Source organism: Rhinolophus sinicus, chromosome 14, assembly GCF_057876585.1.
Source record: "Rhinolophus sinicus isolate RSI-liver-muscle chromosome 14, RSI-T2T, whole genome shotgun sequence".
Taxonomy (NCBI): domain Eukaryota; kingdom Metazoa; phylum Chordata; class Mammalia; order Chiroptera; family Rhinolophidae; genus Rhinolophus; species Rhinolophus sinicus.
This window is the reverse complement of record NC_142514.1, coordinates 24,169,599-24,188,190: the sequence shown is the minus strand read 5'-3', so window position 1 is coordinate 24,188,190 and position 18,592 is coordinate 24,169,599. Positions and strand designations below refer to the sequence as shown.

Genomic DNA, 18,592 nt, shown 5'->3' with positions numbered 1-18,592 from the left:
ATATTGAGAACAGTTTTCATTTCAAATGCTTAGTCTTATTGTCCCCATAAGTGGGATAGCTAACATTTACTGAGTGTTTACTATGTCCTAGACACTGTTCTAAGTATTTCATATTTATTTACTCATGAAATACTCAGTATTTACTCACAAAAACTCCATAAAATAGGTACCACTATTATCCCAGTTTTACAGATGAGTAGACCGAGAATAGAAAGGTTAAGGAAATTACCTAAAACACTGAAATAGCCCAATGATGTCAACACTTTGGTATTAAAATTTACTCTCTGGAATCTGGAAGAAGCATAAAAATCCATTGCAAACTATGGTTCCCAGTTCTTGCTTCAGATAATACAATCATCAAGTCACTCTACGCAGTCCCAATGTTTCCCTGGAGCTCTAATCACATAGTTCCAACTGTGTTCTAGAAATAGTCTCCTGTGTATCCCACAGGCTTCTCCAACTCAACATGTTCAAAATCGTACTAATAATTTTCTCCTCCAAACTTGCTTCTCCTCCTGTGTTTTTTATTTCAGTAAATGGCACCATAATCCACTTAGTCATCTGATCCAGACCCTGGAGTGATCTCAGCCTCTCCCTTTCTTCTCCCACAAAGTCCTCCTTACTTAAACATACACTTTAATGCTGATAATGTGCTATTTCTTGATTAGGATTGATTACAAGAATGTGTTTACTTTGTGACATATTCATCAAGTGATACACTTATAAATTTATGTACTACATGTAGGTATATGAGGTCTGACAATTAAGTTCGAGAACTTGTTGCAACACTGTTGCTAACCTTTTTTGGTATCAGAGGGATTGTTCATTATGAATTTGTACCAACTGGACAAACAGTTCACAAAGTTTGCTATTTGGAAATGCTGAAAAGGCTGCATGAAAAAGTTAGATGACCTGAACTTTTCACCAACAATTCATGGCTCTTGCATCACGACAATGTACCAGCTCACACAACACTGTCTGTGAGGGAGTTTTTAGCCAGTAAATAAGTAACTGTATTGGGACACCCTCCCTAGCCACCTGATCTGGCCCCCAAGATACAGGAAATATTGAAAGGAAGACATTTTGATGACATTCAGGACATCAAGGGTAATATGACAACAGCTCTGATGGCCATTCCCCAAAAAAGTTCCAAAATTGCTTTGAAGGGTGGACTAGGTACTGGCTTCAGTGCATAGCTTCCCAAGGGGAGTACTTCAAAGGTTACTGTAGTGATATTCAGCAATGAGGCATGTAGCACTTTTTCTGGGATGAGTTCCCAAACTTAATTGCCAGACCATATATATATATATATATATATATATATATAGCATATATATATATATATATATATATATATATATATATATATAGCATATTTATATATAGCATATTTATATACAATCCAATGGCAATTCAATAAAATTATTTAAAATTTTAATTTATTTAAAATGTTAATTTAAAAAAGGAGCATGCACTTTTAAAAAGTATTTTAAAGTGATATAAATGTAACTGAATGTCATGTTTGGGTACGAACTAGGGCTCAGCTAATTTTGAGAAGGTTTAGGCAAATCTTCCTTTATATCTACTGATACATTTACATTTACTGATTTACTCAAGGCCTGAGGAACCCCTGAAGAGAAGTCCTGAACTCTTTTCAGACATATGCAAATATGGCTGATGGACAGGAGTGACCCCAACAGAAGCCTCATGATAGGGGAGGAGACCAGAGCCACTGAGGGAGAACTCCCTACACTTGGAAAAAGTTACTGAGTATACAAACCAGCTCTAGTAATAGATCGTAAGTAATGGAGAACAGTGCTGGTTCCAGGCACAAGATAGTATCTGAGACTAGAGGACATTACAGTCCAGCCACTCTGGGAAACATGGGTTATGAGTTTGAATTGGAAGGGTTAAATCACTGATCTCTAAAACACCATCCCTCAAGAGAGTCTCTCACTTCCAATGCAGTGTCCAAGTCTCGTGGCCTTCAGGCTGCAGCTGAATTCCCGCTCCAAGTGGCATGGCTGAGTTCCTGCTTCACTGGTTCCTGGTGGTGGTGGTAGTGGTGGTGGTGTGGTGATAACATCAATAGGAATGGAGTTTCAGCAGGACTCTCACTCTTATGGGATCATTAGGACCTGAGGTTATGGAGTCCCTGCCTGAGTGTCCATGGCAATGAGAAAATGATATAACTAACAGCTCAAGCAATTTCACTGCAGGACCTCTCCAACTGAGCATGACATAGAAAACACATTCTCTCCATTTCACAAGAGATAACTTTTATCTCAAGCATCAAGCCAACACAGCAGCATTTCAATTTCACTAACAATGGCACATGGAAATGGGAGTCAACTGCCAGTGTGGAGTCTGGTGCTTTCACAAATAGTTGGGCCCTGAGCATGCAGATTTCTGGCTTGGCTAGCTAGCCATGGCCTAAAGCCCCCACTTTTTGCTTGCTTGCAAAAATTCTGGGTTTTAAGCTACCAAGATTTAGTTGTGAATGTTAATGGGTGACACTTTTATGTACCAACTGGCAAAGTTTGAGATTTCTGATTATTTTCTGAGATTGTGTGTGTGTGTGTGTGTGTGTGTGTGTGTGTGTGTAAAATCTAATCTATATTCATTCTATTGTCAGAGTGCTGTTTCTTAAAACAAATCTGATCATGTCAGCCATGCTTAAATTAAAGCTCTTCACTGACTTCATATTTCTCTGGAGTCCAACTCCCCAGACCCTTCATAATTTGACTCATTGTTTTTTTAAATAAATTTTATTGGGGAATATTGGGGGACATTGTGTTTCCCCATCAGCTCCAAGTCATTGTCCTTCAATATACTGTGTTTCCCCGAAAATAAGACCTAACTGGACCATCAGCTCTAATGCGTCTTTTGGAGCAAAAATTAATATAAGACATGGTCTTATTTTACTATAATATAAGACCTAGTCTTATAATATAATGTAATGTAATGTAATGTAATATAGTAATATAATATAATAATATAATATATAATATAATACTGGGTCTTATATTAATTTTTGTTCCAAAAGATGCATCAGAGCTGATTGTCCTGCTAGATGTTATTTTCGGGGAAACACGGTAGTTGTGGAGGGCACAGTTCTGCTCCAAAAATGCTGTTTTCAATCTTTAGTTGCAGGGGGTGCAGCCCACCATCCCATGCAGGAATTGAACCGGCAACCTTTTCAGAGCTTGTGCTCTAACCAACTGAGCTGTCCGGCTGCCCCCATAATCTGACTCTTGCCTATATCATTAATCTCATCTCCTGTCTCTATCCCTACCATCTGGTCAACCTGAAATGGTATTTGGATTCCCACTTTCATTGAATATCTCTGATTTCAATTTTTCTACAAGTATTTTGGAAGTTATATACTCTTTTCTTTATTCTTTAATTGATTATTCTAGAGTTTGAACATATATACTTAATTTATCAAAGTCTGAAGTTAATCAATCTCTTTACACTCTTCCCCTCAAATACAAGGGTCTTAGACACTTTAATTCCATTTCCTTTCCTTTCCAGAGATATAAGCTATTTTTGTCATGTTTTGAGTCTATCTTTGAAAAACCCATCAGACCTTATTATTTCTGTTTTATACAGTGAAGATTTATTTATATGTATCCACACATTTACTATTTACTTTGTTCTTCATTAATTCTTGCATACTAGATCTTCCACCTAAGATCACTTCTTACAGGAGATCAAATTTTGTCAAAGAACTTCCTTTATAATTTTCTTTAGTGGTTGTCTGCTAATGGCAATTTCCATGTTTTCTCTCTGAAATGTCTTTATTTCGCCATGATCCTTGAAAAGTCTTTTTAAGTGGACATAGATTTCTAGGTTGACCGTTTTGTTTCCTTAGCCCATTAAATATGCCATTCAATTGTCCCCTGGGTGTCTGTTGTTGCTTTCTGAAATCAATTGTCAGCTTATCTATTGCTTCTTTGAAGGCAATCTGTCTTTCCTCTGGCTGCTTTTAAGTTCTTTTTTATCTTTGGTTTTTCAGTTTCAATACGATGTTGTAGGTGTGGATTTTTTCTACTTATTCTACTTGAAATTTGTTGGTAATCTGTAGCTTGATATCTTTATGAGTTCTGGAAAATCATCAGCCATTATCTCTCTACATACCTTGTTTCCCCGAAAATAAGACCTAGCTGAACCATCAGTTCTAATGCATCTTTTGGAGCAAAAATTAATATAAGACCCCATCTTATTTTGATATAATATAAGACCTGGTATAATATAATACAATGTAATATTGGTCTTATATTAATTTTTGCTCCAAAAGATGCATTAGAGCTGATGGTCTGGCTAGGTCTTCTTTTTTTTTCTTTTTTTTTAAAAAGATTTTATTGGGGAAGGGGGACAGGATTTTATTGGGGAACAGTGTGTACTTCCAGGACTTTTTTTTTTTTTTCCAAGTCAAGTTGTTGTCCTTTCAATCTTAGTTGTGGAGGGTGCCATTCAGCTTCAAGTTGTTGTCCTTTCATTTTTAGTTGTGGAGGGCGCAGCTCAGCTCCAGGTCCAGTTGCTGTTGCTAGTTGCAGGGGGCACAGCCCACCATCCCTTGTGGGAGTTGAAACTGGCAACCTTGAGGTTGAGAGGATGCGCTCCAACCAACTGAGCCATCTGGGAGCTCAGTGGCAGCTCAGCGGCAGCTCAGCTCAAGGTGCTGTGTTCAATCTTAGTTGCAGGGGGCAGAGCCCACCATCCCTTGCAGGACTCCGAGGAATTGAACTGGCAACCTTGTGGTTGAGAGCCCACTGGCCCATGTGGGAATCGAACCGGCAGCCTTCGGAGTTAGGAGCATGGAGCTCTAACCGCCTGAGCCACCGGGCTGGCCTGTGGGGAGCCATGGTTACAGTTAACTTTATAACCATGGCTCCCCACACTGGCCCCCTAGTCTTATTTTTGGGGAAACACTGTATTGCCTCTGTCCCATTCTCTCCCTCTTTTGTGGGGGTGGCCTTCTGATTAGATGCATGTTAGGCTATGTCATGTCACCCTTCTCTCATGTTACCTCTGTCTCAGAACTTTAACTTTCTATGATGCTGTCTGAATATATTTTTCAGCTCTATCTTTCTGTTCACTGATACCATTAGCACTTGCATCCAATTGGCTATTAGACCCATTTGAGCTTCTAATTATAGTTATTATATTTTTCACTTCTAGAAGTTATATTTAGTTCCTTTTCTTATCTGCTTGGTCATTCTTTAAAATTCCTTGTTCTTTGCTCATATTTCAAAATTGTCTTTTATTTTTTAATGAATCTGAGACACACAGAATTGAATGAATCATAATCCTTGCTTTATGGTCACTGTCATCATTGGACATAGACCTCTTATGTTGTATATGAATGTATGTATGTGGGTATTTATAAAAGACTGTAATGAATACTTATAATCCCACTATCTAACCCAAGAGCTAGAAGAGCTACTTATCTGTCCCTCCCCATCCTATAACTCTGCTTCTCTTTCCCAGATTTATGATCATTTTGTTTCTTTTTTTATTTGTGTAGTTTTATCAAATATATACATTACCTAAACATAGTGTTCAGTATTAGTTGTTTTTAAACTTTCTGAAAAGAGTATTATGGTGTATATAATCTTCTGTGACATTCAAAAAATCTGACATTATCCATATTTTTGCATGCTCTATATAATATCCCCTTGTGTGATTATTCTATGATTATTTTATCCATTCTTCTGTTAATGGGTATTTTGGTTGTTTCTAGTTTTTTTTTTCCTAACTGAAACAGTCTTGCTATGAATTTTTTTTGTATGTATCTCTTGACAAACATGAGCAGAAGTTTTCTCTGGGTACATAATCAGGGTGAAATGCTGGGTGGTAGTGTATGCACAAGTGGTAGACAGCTAGTACACACCAGTGGAGCTACTGGTGTCCAGTTTGGTTGGCCAGGCATCTGTTCTGATTGGTCAGTACTCATGTGGTATTGGTGGTTAATACCGTTGTTTCCCCGAAAATAAGACTGGGTCTTATATTAATTTTTGCTCCAAAAGACACATTAGGGCTTATGTTCCGGGGATGTCATCCTGAAATGTCATGCTAGGGCTTATTTTCTGGTTAGGTCTCATTTTTGGGAAAACACGGTACTTTGAATATTGTCCTTGAGGATCCATGAATGGCAAACTTTGTATGCTAATGCCAAATTATTTTAAAATGGTTCTGATTTATACTTTCACCAGAAATATATGAGATCCTTTTGATCCACATTCTCCCCAACATTTAGAATTGTCAGATATCTTAATTTTTGCCAATCAGATGGATGTAAATTGGTATCACATTCTGGTCTTGATTTGCATTTTCTGTTTACTAATAAGTCCGAGCATTGCTTTAAGTGTATATTGGTCATGTGCTTTTTCTCTGAGAATTCCCTGCTCATACATTTTGCTCATGTATCTTACTCATGTCTCATATACTTTTCTATTTGATTGTGTCTCTCTTTCTTATTGATTTGAAGGAGTGCATATAAAGAAATTTAAAAATCCTTGACGCCAATTCTTGATCAGTTACATGTGTTACAAAAAATCTCCCCATTTGTAGCTTGTCTTTTCAGTTTCTTTAAGATGATTTATTAGAGTTCTTCACTCTAATATAGCCAAATGTATCAATCTTTTCCTTCCTAGATAGTGCTTTTTGCATGTCTTATTGAAGAAAATCTTCCTAATGCAAGGTCAGAAAGATATTTACCTGTTCTGTGATGGTTAATTCTATGTGTCGACACGACTGGGTTATGGGGTGCTGAAATATTTCATTCAATATTACTTGGGGATGTCTCTGAAAGTGTTTATGGATGGAATTAACATTTGAGTAAAGCAGATTGCCCTCCCTAATGTGAGTAGACCTCATCCAATCCACTGAGGCCGCAATAGAATAAAAAGGCTGGGGAAGAAATAATTCTCTCTCTCTGCCTGATTGTTTTCAAACTGGGACATCAGTCTTCTCCTGCCTTTGGACTCAGACTCTGACTGGAACTTATACCATCTGCTCTCCTGGTTCTCAGGCCTTTGGACTTGGACTAGAACCATATCATTGGTTCTCTTAGGTCTTCTGCTTGCCTATTTCAAATCTTGGGACTTTTCAGCCTCCATAGTCCCATGAACCAATTCCTTATAATAAATCTTTATATACAGAGGGTGCCAAAAAGACGTATACACATTTTAAGAAAGGAACAAAACTGTATTAACATTGTAATACTCAATATATATCAATATCAAAAAATGACTACAAGTCACATTTGACTTCCGCAATTACAAGAGGGGCTCAAAGTGATTACCATCAACACAATTTTAATGCATTATTTTCTTTTCTTAAAATGTGTATACAGGGCGTGGCCGGATGGCTCAGTTTGTTAGAGTGTGAGCTCTGAACAATAGGGTTGCCGGTTTGATTCCCACATAGGCCAGTGAGCTGCGAGCTCTTAACAACAAGGTTACCGGTTCAATTTCCACATAGGATGGTGGACTGCACCCCCTGCAGCTAAAGGTTGAAAACGGCTACTGGACTTGGAACTGAGCTGCGCCCTCTACAACTAGATTGAAGGACAACGACTTGGAGCTGAAGGGCCCTGGAAAACACACTGTTCCCCAGTATTCCCCAATAAAAAAAAAAAGTGTATACATTTTTTTGGCACCCTCAGTATATCTTTAATAAACATATGTTATATTAAATGATAATGTATAATTGTATATTTTTATAATTATATAATATAATTACACTTATTAAAAAGATGTGATTTATAAATATTTATATATTTAAAATAGATATTAGAATATATGTAAAGATATATTTAGTAAATATCTCTTATAATAAATAAATATATATATATATTTTCTATTGGTTCCTTTTCTCTGGAGAAATCTAGCACAGTTCTATTAAGAGTATCGAATTTGAATTCAACACTTAAGTTTTTAACCCATCTGGAATTGAATTTTGTATAATATGTGAAGTAGGAATCCAATTAATTGTTTTTCTAAAAAGATAATTTCCCCTCCTTTTCCACTTACTTGCTGTGCCATCTCTATTATATATCTAAGTTCCATATATAAACCTGTTTTTGAACTTTCTAGTCTACTGTCCTGATCGTTTTGTCTCTGAGCCAGCACCACATGGTCTTGATGCTATTTATACCTTCTTACTAAGTCCTGATATCTGATAAGGCAAATCACATCTCTTCATTCTCTTCTTCAGAAGTGTTTAGGGTAATTAATGAGGTCTCTTAGTACCCACTTGGAACTTTTAATACCATTTCAAGTTAAAAGTTCCTTGGACCTTTGGAAAAAATGGCTATTTTTCAGATCTGGACAGAAAATGTACAAAACAAGTTAAAACATTTTCTTGTATTACAAAGTAAGGAAGTTACCAATATTCTGGGGTTGCAAAAGACGCGGCAGACAACTTAATGGGGCTCCTTTTAGTCAAAGATGGGGGACATAGAGCATAAATAGAATAATAACTTCAATTAAAATACATAAAATATGTTTAAATCTATGAGTTTTCACTGATACTAAAAAACCCTCTTTGGGCGGCTGGATGGCTCAGTTGGTTATAGCGCGAGCTCTCTACAACAAGGTTGCTGGTTCAATTCCCTCATGGGATGGTGGGCTGAGCCCCTGCAACTAAAGATTGAAAACAGCAACTGGACTTGGAGCTGAGCTGCACCCTCCACAACTAGATTGAAGGACAATGACTTGGAGCTGATGGGCCCTGGAGAAATACACTGTTCCCCAATAAAATTTCTAAAACAAACAAACAAAAAACCCCTCTTCATCAGCTTTAGAATATGCTAATGAACCAAATCATTGCTTTTATTTGATTGTCTTAATTTTGTATTGAGTTCAAAAGAAATAGTAAAGTGCATATTAAATGTAGAAATCTTAATATATACACTCTAAAGTATAACATAGTCACAAATGTACCAATTGATAGAAATTTACTTTCACACACACACACACACACAGACACACAGGGTGCCAAAAAAAATGTATACACATTTTAAGAAAGGAAAAGACTATTAAAATTGTAATACTCAATATATACCAATAACAAAAGATGAATACAAGTCACGTTTGACTTCTGCAATTACGAGAGGTGCGCAAAATAGTTACCATCAGTGTAATTTTAATACAGTTTTTTCCTTTCTTAAAATGTGTATACACTTTTTCAGCACCCTCTGTCTGTGTGTGTGTGTGTGTGTGTGTGTGTGTGTGTGTGTGTATAACTATCATTCAAAGGAAGAGATAGAATAGTGCTTCTCAAATCTTAATGTGCATATGCATCAACTGGTGAATATGTTAAAATGCAGGTTCTGATTCAGTAGGGCTATTGTGGGACCTCAGATCCTGCATGTTTAACAAGCTCCCAGGTGGTGCTGATACTGCTGCTCTATGGACCACACTTTAAGAAGCAAGGATGTAAGTTCTTCTGTGTTATAGCATGTAGCACTAGTTTGTTCCATCTTATTGCTGCATGATTTCCAATGTATTAATATTCCAACATTTATTTCCTTATTTTACAATTGATGGTTATTTGTGTTGTTTTGAGTTTGGGTTCATTATGAATTAAATTGTTATAAACATTCTTGTTTTGGGGTGGACATATGCACTCATTTGGGGGGAGTATATACCTAGGAGTAGAATTGCTGGGTCATAGGTATATGTTTAGCTTTAATAGATATTGTCAAACTGTTTATCAAAATGGTTGTATTGTTACACTTTTACCTGCATTGTGTCAGAGTTCTAGTTACTCCACGTTTCACCAACACTTACTTTTTTGTTTTTTTAAAAATATAGCCATTCTGTTGGGTGTATGGTCGTATTCCAATTGAGGTTTTTTTGGGCCACTAGAAGATCTCTTTTTAGAAAGCACTTACTCAAGTTTTTTTGGCTTGTTTGTTCCATATTGATATATAGGGATCCCTCATCTATTCAGAATGTAAGTTCTTTATCAGATACATGTGTTGTAAATAGTTTTCATTTTCACTCTCAATTGTGTCTTTTGATGAACATAAGTTTCATTTTAACAAAATTCAATTTGTCAACATTTTTTCTTTAATTTTAAAAATTGTGGTAAAATACATAAAACATAAAATTACAGTTTTTAGTCTACAATTCAGTGGTATTAGGACATTCATATTGTACAACCATCACTACCATCCATCTCCAGAACTGTTTTCCTCTTGCAAAACTGAAACTGCATACCCATTAAAAAATTACTCTCCATTCTCTTTCTCCCCCTAATTGCTGGCAATCACCATTCTACTTTCTGTCTTTATGATTCTGACTACTCTAAATACCTTACGGAAGTGGAATCCTACATTATTTGTATTTTTATGACGGGCTTTTCACTAAGCGTGTTTTCCTTTGTCTCTTGCAATGTTTTTTACTTAAAATTTATTTTGTCTGATATTAATATAGACACTCCTGCTCTTGCATTACTGTTTTTTCTTATGTTTAGTTGTTTTTTGCAGTGAAACACTTAAATTCTTTTCTCATTTCCTTCTGTGTATATTCTAGAGCTATTTTCTTTGTGGTTATCGTGGGAGTTTCACTTAAAATGCTAAAGCTATGGTACTCTATTTTGAACTTCTACCAGCTTAACTTCAATAACATACAAAAAGCTTTGTCCCCACCCCTTTTGGTTGTTAATATCACAAAATTACATCTTTATACATAGTGTGTCTCAAAACATAAATTAATAATGCTTTTCATTTCCTAATGATTCATTAGTCTCCTTAATTATGTAGAAAACAAGATTTGGAGTTACAAACCAAATTTACAGTAATACTAACTTTTACATTAATTATTTTTTCTTTAATTGCATTAGTCTCTTAAATCATGCAGAAAACAAACAAAAAAATACAGTTACAAACCATTGTTACAATAATACTAGCTTTTATGATTGCTCATGTATTTACCTTTATTGAGAACTTTATTTCTCCACACAACTTTGAGTTACTGTCTAGTGTCCTTTCATTTCAACCTGTAGGACTTCCTTGAGCATTTCTTACTGGGTAAGTCTGATAGGATAGGATTTTTGATTGACAGTTTTTTCTTTTAACATTTTGAATATATCGCCACACTCTCCTGGCCTCCAAAGTTTCTGATGAGAAATCTACTTATGATCTCATTGATGATTCTTTGTACAGGACAAGTCACTTCTCTCTAGCTGCTTTCAAAATTCTCTCTTTGTCTTTAAAAGTTTGATTATAATGTGTCTCACTGTGTGTCTCTTTGAGTTCATTCTATTTGGATTTCGTTGAGCTTCTTGGATGTTTATATTCATGTCTATCACCAAATTTGGGAAAATTTTCTTCAAATATTCATTCTACCTCTTTCTCTTTCTTATCTTGTTCTAGGACTCCCACAATACATCGGTCCCCTTGATGGTGTCCTATAGGTCCTGTGAGATGTACTTAAAATAGTTCTTCAAGGATAATTTATAGCTTTATGTATTTATATATTAAAAAAGAAGAAAAGCTGAAGCTAAAGAAACTAAGTGTCCAATGTAAGCAGTAAGTTAAAGAATGAGTAAACCCAAAGGAAGTAGATAATAAAAATAAGAGCAAAAATCAAGAAATTAGAAAAGATACTATAAAGAAGATCAACAAAGCTAAGAAATTGCTTCTTTAAAATGATTAAAATATGGAAAATGAGAATCAAGAAAAAGAAAGAATGCATAAATAAACATAAAGGAGGGCACAAATTACAGAGGAAGCAGAGATTCAAATGTTAATAAGAGCGTTTTATCAACAACTTTATGACAATACGCATGAAAACTTAGACAAAATAGACATATTCTTAGAAAAACATAACTTATTAGGATTGACTCAAAAAACCCCAGAAAGCCTAAAATTGTCATTTATATAGTCCTGTTAAAGAAACAGAAGCAATAGTAAAACAAAACAAAACTAAAAACTTCCCATAATGAAAACACCAGTTCCAGATGGTTTTACAGATGCGTTTCACTAAACTTACAAAAAAAATCAGATCATTCCAATTGTATACAAACTTTTACAGGAAAAGAAAAAGAGAGAATACTCCCACAACTCATTCTATGAAGCTAGAATAACCTGGATACCAAATCCTAGATACAAAGACAGGAAAATATCAGGCTTATTTTATGTATTAAGATAGATGCAAAAATCCAAAACAAAATATTAGCAGGTCAAATCCAATGATATTTGTAAAATAAATCATAAAGCTCCTCAGGAAAGTAAAATTTAATATTAGGAAACTCTAAATGTAATTGATCACAACATATTAAAGAAAAAACACCATATGATCATGTCAAAAGATACAGAAAAAGCCCTTGATAAAATTCAACATACATTGATTAAAACTCTTAGTAAATTAGAAATAAAATGGAACTTCCTATAGCTGATCAAGAGAAGTCTCCAAAAATCCTACAATAAATATCATCATAAAGAAAAAATGTCAGAGCATTAAAGTTATAAACAAGACAAACATACCCAACAGCACCACTTCTATCTAACATTGTATTCTAGGACCTGGTCAGCACAATAAGACAAGGAAAATAAACCAAAGGCAACAGGATTATTTTATTTCCCTAAATATATACATACATATATATTTCTATAAATATATACATATACATATATATAGTTATTTTATATTGTGTCTCATAATTTTAATAGTTGAGTTCTTTACAGATTTGTTTTTGCTATTTGTTTTTGCTGGTTCTTATTTTTGGTGCCATGTTTCCTTGTGTGTTTGGTGATATTTAACTGTGTGTGGTTCATTTTCTTTGGAACTTTATCTGTGGGAATTATGTGAGGCCTGAGATGAAGGTAAATTCCTCTAACAAAGATTTACATCTGCTTTTGCCAGACACAACCAATCTGGGACCATTTTATACTAAATTCTTGATTTGAGATTTTTCAGATTACCTAACTAGAGTGAATTTGATTGCCTGTGCTGTGAGGTCTAACTTGTAGTTATGGATTCTTAGGAGGTGATTCTTCTTCCCTACACTCAATGCTATTGCAAAGGCTTTAAACAGGTAATTTTTCTTGCAATTTCCTAGGTGTGGAGACAGGGTGAGTTTTTTCTAGTTCACCTGTACTTAGAGTAGAGAGAGCCATTTTAGGCTTTTAGTTTATGCACGGGAGTATTTGCTCACCTTGGGCAGACCCTGCACTTTATCTTCTTTCCCAAATGCCCTGAGAGATTATGAAAACTGAAGTTCAATTTCATCTGTTAGCAAATACCCTTGTATGAGTTATTTATTGCAACAATATTCTGGCGTAACACACCATTCAAAAATTCAGTGGGTTAAATTAAGCATTTATTATTGCTCAAGAGACCTCAAATTGGCTCAATAGTTCTTCTCATCAGTCAGCCGTGGTCAGGTATATTTCACATGTTCGGGGAGCAGCTGGCTATAGGCTGGTCTAAGATGGTCTTGGCTGGGATAGCATGGCTGGCTTACACTTTGTCTCTCATTCTCTAGAAGGCTATTCGAGGCTTGTTCTCACAGTGGAGGCAGGAAACCAAATGAGAGAGTAGAAGTATACAAGCCTCTTAAAGCTAAAACTTACAACTGGCATACCATGACTTCTTCCACATTCTATTGGCCAGAGCGAGTCACACATCACCCAGATTCAAACCGTGAGAAAATAGTCCATTTCTTGATGTAGGGAGTTTCAAAGTCATATGGCAAAGGACATGGATTCAGGGAAGAGGTGAATTGGTGCCATTTTTGCAACCAATGTCTCACAGCCCTTGGGATAGAGTTAGCTTCCGTGTTCTGCTTACTTCTCTGGGTCTGCCTTCACTTCAATTTAGCTGGAGAGATTTTTATTTCCTTGCTAGTTCATTGATGCATTTAACAAGATTTAAAAATATACTTTATCCACCTGTTTAAAAAAAATCATTTATCACATTTTCAGTGAGAGAATCAACCAAACACCTAGTCTGCCATACTGCTTGATTGACATTTTGATGAGGTTCCGTCTCTGTATATATGTTATGCAGCTCTCTACCCTAATTCTCTCTCCCAATCTTTGAGACTCTACTCAAATGCCTCCTTTATGCTTCTTTACTTCTTTGAACTGCCTCTCTTCATCTAGGCAGAGCTGACTGTTGCTGCTAGACTCTAAAATTATTTTGTGCCTGTCTGTATTGAGGCATGGGATTCCTAATATAGCAATCATAATTTGTGGAGTGCAGGGCCCCTTGCTAAAAATGATTAAGAATTTCAAGACGTGACATCAGAGCATTAAACCAAGAGTGGGACCATTTTAAGTGTGGGCTCTGTGTGACTGTACAGCACACACTCCCATGAAGCTGACCCTGATAGTAATTATTGGTTTATATCTCCATCTCCCTCATACATCACTGGATGAGTGTGAGAGAACACTGCCCAAGGTAAGCCTATCTGTTTAATCTTTATGACCCAACAGGCTAGCAAAGTACCAGGTACAATCAGTAAATGGTTATTGAATGAACAAATGAAAACTACACTGTGCTATAAAACATATCAACCCTTTGATAACAGCTTTAAGAAAAAAGTAGAAAACCATGTTAAATATTTATTTATTTTAAGATGCTTTGCAGTTTCAGAGTAGTTAACAAAATGTATGTCTTAGAACTGAAAAAACGTTGTGGTACCTTTTAGCATGCTACATGATGGCTGTTCTTATACTTCATGGAAACAGAGTTTCTTTTTCAGTTCTAAAGTGGGTTCCTGGAACCAACATTCTATCTTGTTTTCTCTGATATCTGCTCTTGGGTGATCCCTGGGCTGGGAATTATCTGTGACCTTAGCTCACGATTCAAAAGTCTTACTTAAATTGGTTTTCCAGGCAGCAGGAGAGGTGACCAGTCTGACAATCTCCCACCAGACTTTTAGGTTTCTTTGGGAAAGGGCTCTCCAAACTCCTTTGTGCTATTTATGTCATGTGGCGTCTTTAAACATCGCCCCCAGGAAAGGGAAAAGGCTTGGCTCTCAGTTTTAACTCTTTTGGGCCTGTAAATTCTACGTTCTGTGCCTCAGTTTCTCCCTTTGTACAAGGAAGAGACCCAGTGACCCTAAAGGGGTACAAGGAGAAGGGAATTGTTGGGTGAGTGTTGAATCAGAGCTACTTTAAGGTCTGTTCCTAGAGAGGACAGTGGGTCTCCCAAACCCATACCTCATCACCCCAAAGCTTTCAAGATCAGAAAAGGAGGGGAAAGAGGAACAGGACTTTGAGGATCACACTACTCTCCACCTCAACTTTTGCTCATTCTGGGAAATCAGAATCCAGAACCAGGCCCTACCCCACATCTTCAGCCCCTCCCCCTGCGGCTTCCCCAATGAGTCCCTCCACCCCCTTCCCTGCGTGCGCCCATTACAGCATCGCTGTGGGCGCCAACACGGATTCAAGCCAGGAACTGCTGCAGTCAGCTTTCCTCCGCCTCTCCTGGCTCCTGCAGCCTGTGTCCTGGCTCTGCAGCCTCTGGCTGTGCGTCGGACAGTACCCTTTTCTTCCTCCACCCCGCCCCAGCCTTGGCACAACCCCTGGCTCAGGGCCTAGAGGTGGGCGGGCACCGTGGGCACAGGTGGGGGGGTCCCAGCAAAGTCGGCAGGTATAGCGGGGTTCTCCCTCTTCAGTAGAGATGCCTCGGCTGTAAGGACTGTGGGTGGGGGACGCCTGTCAGTGGCTCGGAGGTCGGGCACAGCGCCCCACCCTGGCAGGGGCTGGGGCAGAGCAAGGGGGCTACTTGAACCCAGGCCAGGAGCTGAAGTCGGGTAGCTGACCGGGAAAACCTGAAGGAGAATCTCCTAAGGGGATGTGCGTGGGGGCTTGTGTGTGACATTCAGGGTGTGACTGCCTCGATGGGGCGCGAGACCGTGTCTGTGAGACTGTGTGACTGTCTCCCCAATAGCCCGCCTCTGTGCTTAGGTCCTTGTGCCTAGGTCGGCTGTGAATGGCCGTGACACTGTATGCCTGTTCCTGGATCCCCGGCGGACACTAACCCGGTGGTCCCGTGGGAGGGGACACTTATTTGAAACCCCCAGCTAGGCCTCCCCAGTGTTGCCGCTCAGCGAGGCGGGAGCTCCTCGGAGACCCCTGCAGCCGCCCGCCGGCTGCGACCTGGGCCCTCCTGGGTCCGGTGCGGGGGCGGGGAGTTCGGTCCCCCTCCCTCTCCGGACTCGAGGCTCGGCAGCCCTGCGCGGGGGCGGGGGCGGGGGCGGAGCGCGCGGGCGGGATCCCCCCGCCTCCCCTTCCTGGTCCCCGGGAAATCCAGCCTCCGTGGCTTGGCCGCCTCCCGCTCCGGCTCCCGCTGCCGCTCGGCGCTCGCTCGGGGCTCCGCAGCCGGCGCGGCCCCTCCGCTGGGGGCTCCGCAGTGCCGGGCCCCATCCCTGCCTGCCGGCCCGCCACCGCAGCGCCCCCGGCCCGGGCCGCCGGCACCATGTAACCCGGCCGGAGCCCGAGCTGGGCCAGGTAAGCCGCGGGGAGGGGTGGGGACGGGCCGCGCTCGCCGCGCCCTCTGCAGCGCCCCCATCCTCGGCCAGGCTGCGGCCCGGCGCCGCCCACGCCCCGGGCTCCGGCGGCCTCGGCTCGCGGCCCCGGGAGGGGCCAGGGCTGGGCCTCCTCCGCTGTTTCCACCCCCGCCCTCGCCCGGGTCTGGCGGCCCGCGGGCCTGGCCCGAGGGACGGGCGGGGGGACCATTGGGAGCGAGGACCCACTCTCTGGGGTAGCGCCTCGGGGGCTGGCCAGCCCTTGCCCCGCCCGGCCCGGCAGGAGGCTTGGGTGAGGGAGGGAGTAGCCAGCTGGCTTGTTGGGGGGGGGAGTGGTGGTGTTGGGGAGACCCGGAGAGAAGTTTCCTCTGCAGGTGTGTGAGTGTGAGTGCGTGTCGCTGTGTGTCTGTGATAAGTGTGTGAGTGTGTCAGTGTGTTCTGTGGGTGATTGTGCCGGTGAGTGTATACAGTGAGTGTGTGTGTGTCATTGTGGGTGTGTGCGTGTGTCATTGTGCGTGAGTGTGTATGCGTGTTAGTGGGTGAATGCAGAGTGTGAAGGGTGTTACTGTGTATGTATTCACGGACGTGTGTGTCACGACATGTGCCTGTGTATGTCTCTGTGAGTGTGTATGTGAATGGATGTGTGTGTGCCAGTGTGACTGTGTCTCGATAAGTGGGTCCAGGTATCTATGGTCTGTATGAGTGTTTGTGTGTGTGTGCGTGCGTGCGTGTGTTGGTTGTGTGAGAATGTATCTGAGCAGGCTTCACTCTGAGTCACCCACACCTGAGCTTTTTCCCCCCTCCCCACTGGGGGATTCCAGGTAGTTGGGGGGCATGGGAAAGGGAGATCATACTTTTCAGAGGTCAGATAATCCCCTCTCCCCAGGGACTCCTCATCTTCCCCCACACATACTCAGGCAAGAGGTGCATTGCACTCCCCACCTTGGTCCCCACCTTCACCTACCTCAGGGGGTACTTTCTGTGATGCTCTGGTTGTGTCCTTGCTGTTTGCTGGGGCCCATGGTGGTAGTGGGGTGTGAGGTGAGCTGGAGTGTGTGTGCTTCTTTTTGGGGCCTGGGAACTTGTGTCATCTCAGTAATGTTTCACCAAGGGACCTTTAGAGCCAGAAACTGAGGAGGCCAAGCTTCTGCCCTGTTCTTTGTCATCAGAGCAGGTGGCTGTCCCCCAAACTTCCAGGCCCTAAATTTCCAAGTTCTGGGTCATTGGTTCAGCCTGCTGGCTCTAGGTGGGTCTGTGCTGAAGCTCTTTGAAATAATAATAATAATAAAAACAGTGCCCTTATGTTAATGCAGGGCTTTTGAAAAATGTTCCTCTTTCAACTCTTCTTATCTCCCTAACAGTGCTGGGAAGCAGGAAGGCCAGGTTAAGCCATATGAAATTGCCAATATTCAACTGTTTTTGTTTTTTTACCTGCGAAAACAACAATTTCATGTAGTTCAGCCTAGTATAATGCCAATTTATAGATGAAGATGTTGAGGATTGAGAAATGAATTGCATTTCCCATAATCCCACACTGTTAGTGGTACAGAAAGCTTCCAACCCAGGTCATTTGGTGACACAAGGAGCTGGGTTGGGCAAAGGTTAGAAAATGTTGCTTCCTGCTGTGCTGTCTCTGACCCTGGGGGTATGGATCTCTATTTCTGCCCGGCATTCTCTGGGTTCTGGGGCTACTTCTGCACCCAGCTGCCAAGGCCTAAACGGGAGAGAGAGAGAGAAGAGAGGAGGAGGGGAGGGAGAGGCTTCGTGAGTTGGCAGTGAATCAGGGTCTAAAAAGGGAGCTGGGAGGGCTAGGGTGGCAGGTGTTTCTAAAAGGAACATGAACATAAGATGAACATCCTTGGATGCCACCCCCACAGGCCTGACCCCCACTGTCCCACTGATCTGACAGCCAGTGCCCACTGCATTTTATGTCAGGGGGCTCATGTCCAAGGAATGAGCTTGTATGTAGCTATAGAATGATGGCCAGGGGAGGAAACTTAGAATTAACTTGGTCCAACCTCTTAATTATAAAGTGAAGACACTGAAGCCCGGAAAAGGGAGGGGACTTGCCCAAGGTCACACAGCGAATTTGTGG

General features: G+C 40.3%; 2 protein-coding genes across 5 annotated transcripts in view; both read left to right on the top strand.

The window, feature by feature from the left end:
- The window catches only part of TMEM35B (transmembrane protein 35B), a 36,698-nt gene extending 20,641 nt beyond the window's left edge, over positions 1–16,057 (top strand). Inside the window, 2 exon segments of the mRNA XM_019730164.3 lie at positions 15,389–15,508; positions 15,952–16,057. Of these exon segments, the coding sequence (XP_019585723.3) occupies positions 15,389–15,508; positions 15,952–16,057 (226 nt within the window).
- DLGAP3 (DLG associated protein 3) overlaps positions 15,413–18,592 on the top strand; it is a 65,665-nt gene continuing 62,485 nt past the window's right edge. The window contains exon 1 of one of the 4 annotated variants that reach the window (XM_074334365.2): positions 15,413–15,496. The gene's annotated coding sequence lies outside the window, so the exon portion shown is untranslated. Of the gene's footprint in view, positions 15,497–15,549; positions 15,571–15,869; positions 16,481–18,592 lie in introns of those variants that run through there. The other 3 variants (XM_074334364.2, XM_074334362.2, XM_074334363.2) reach the window with 3 other exon arrangements.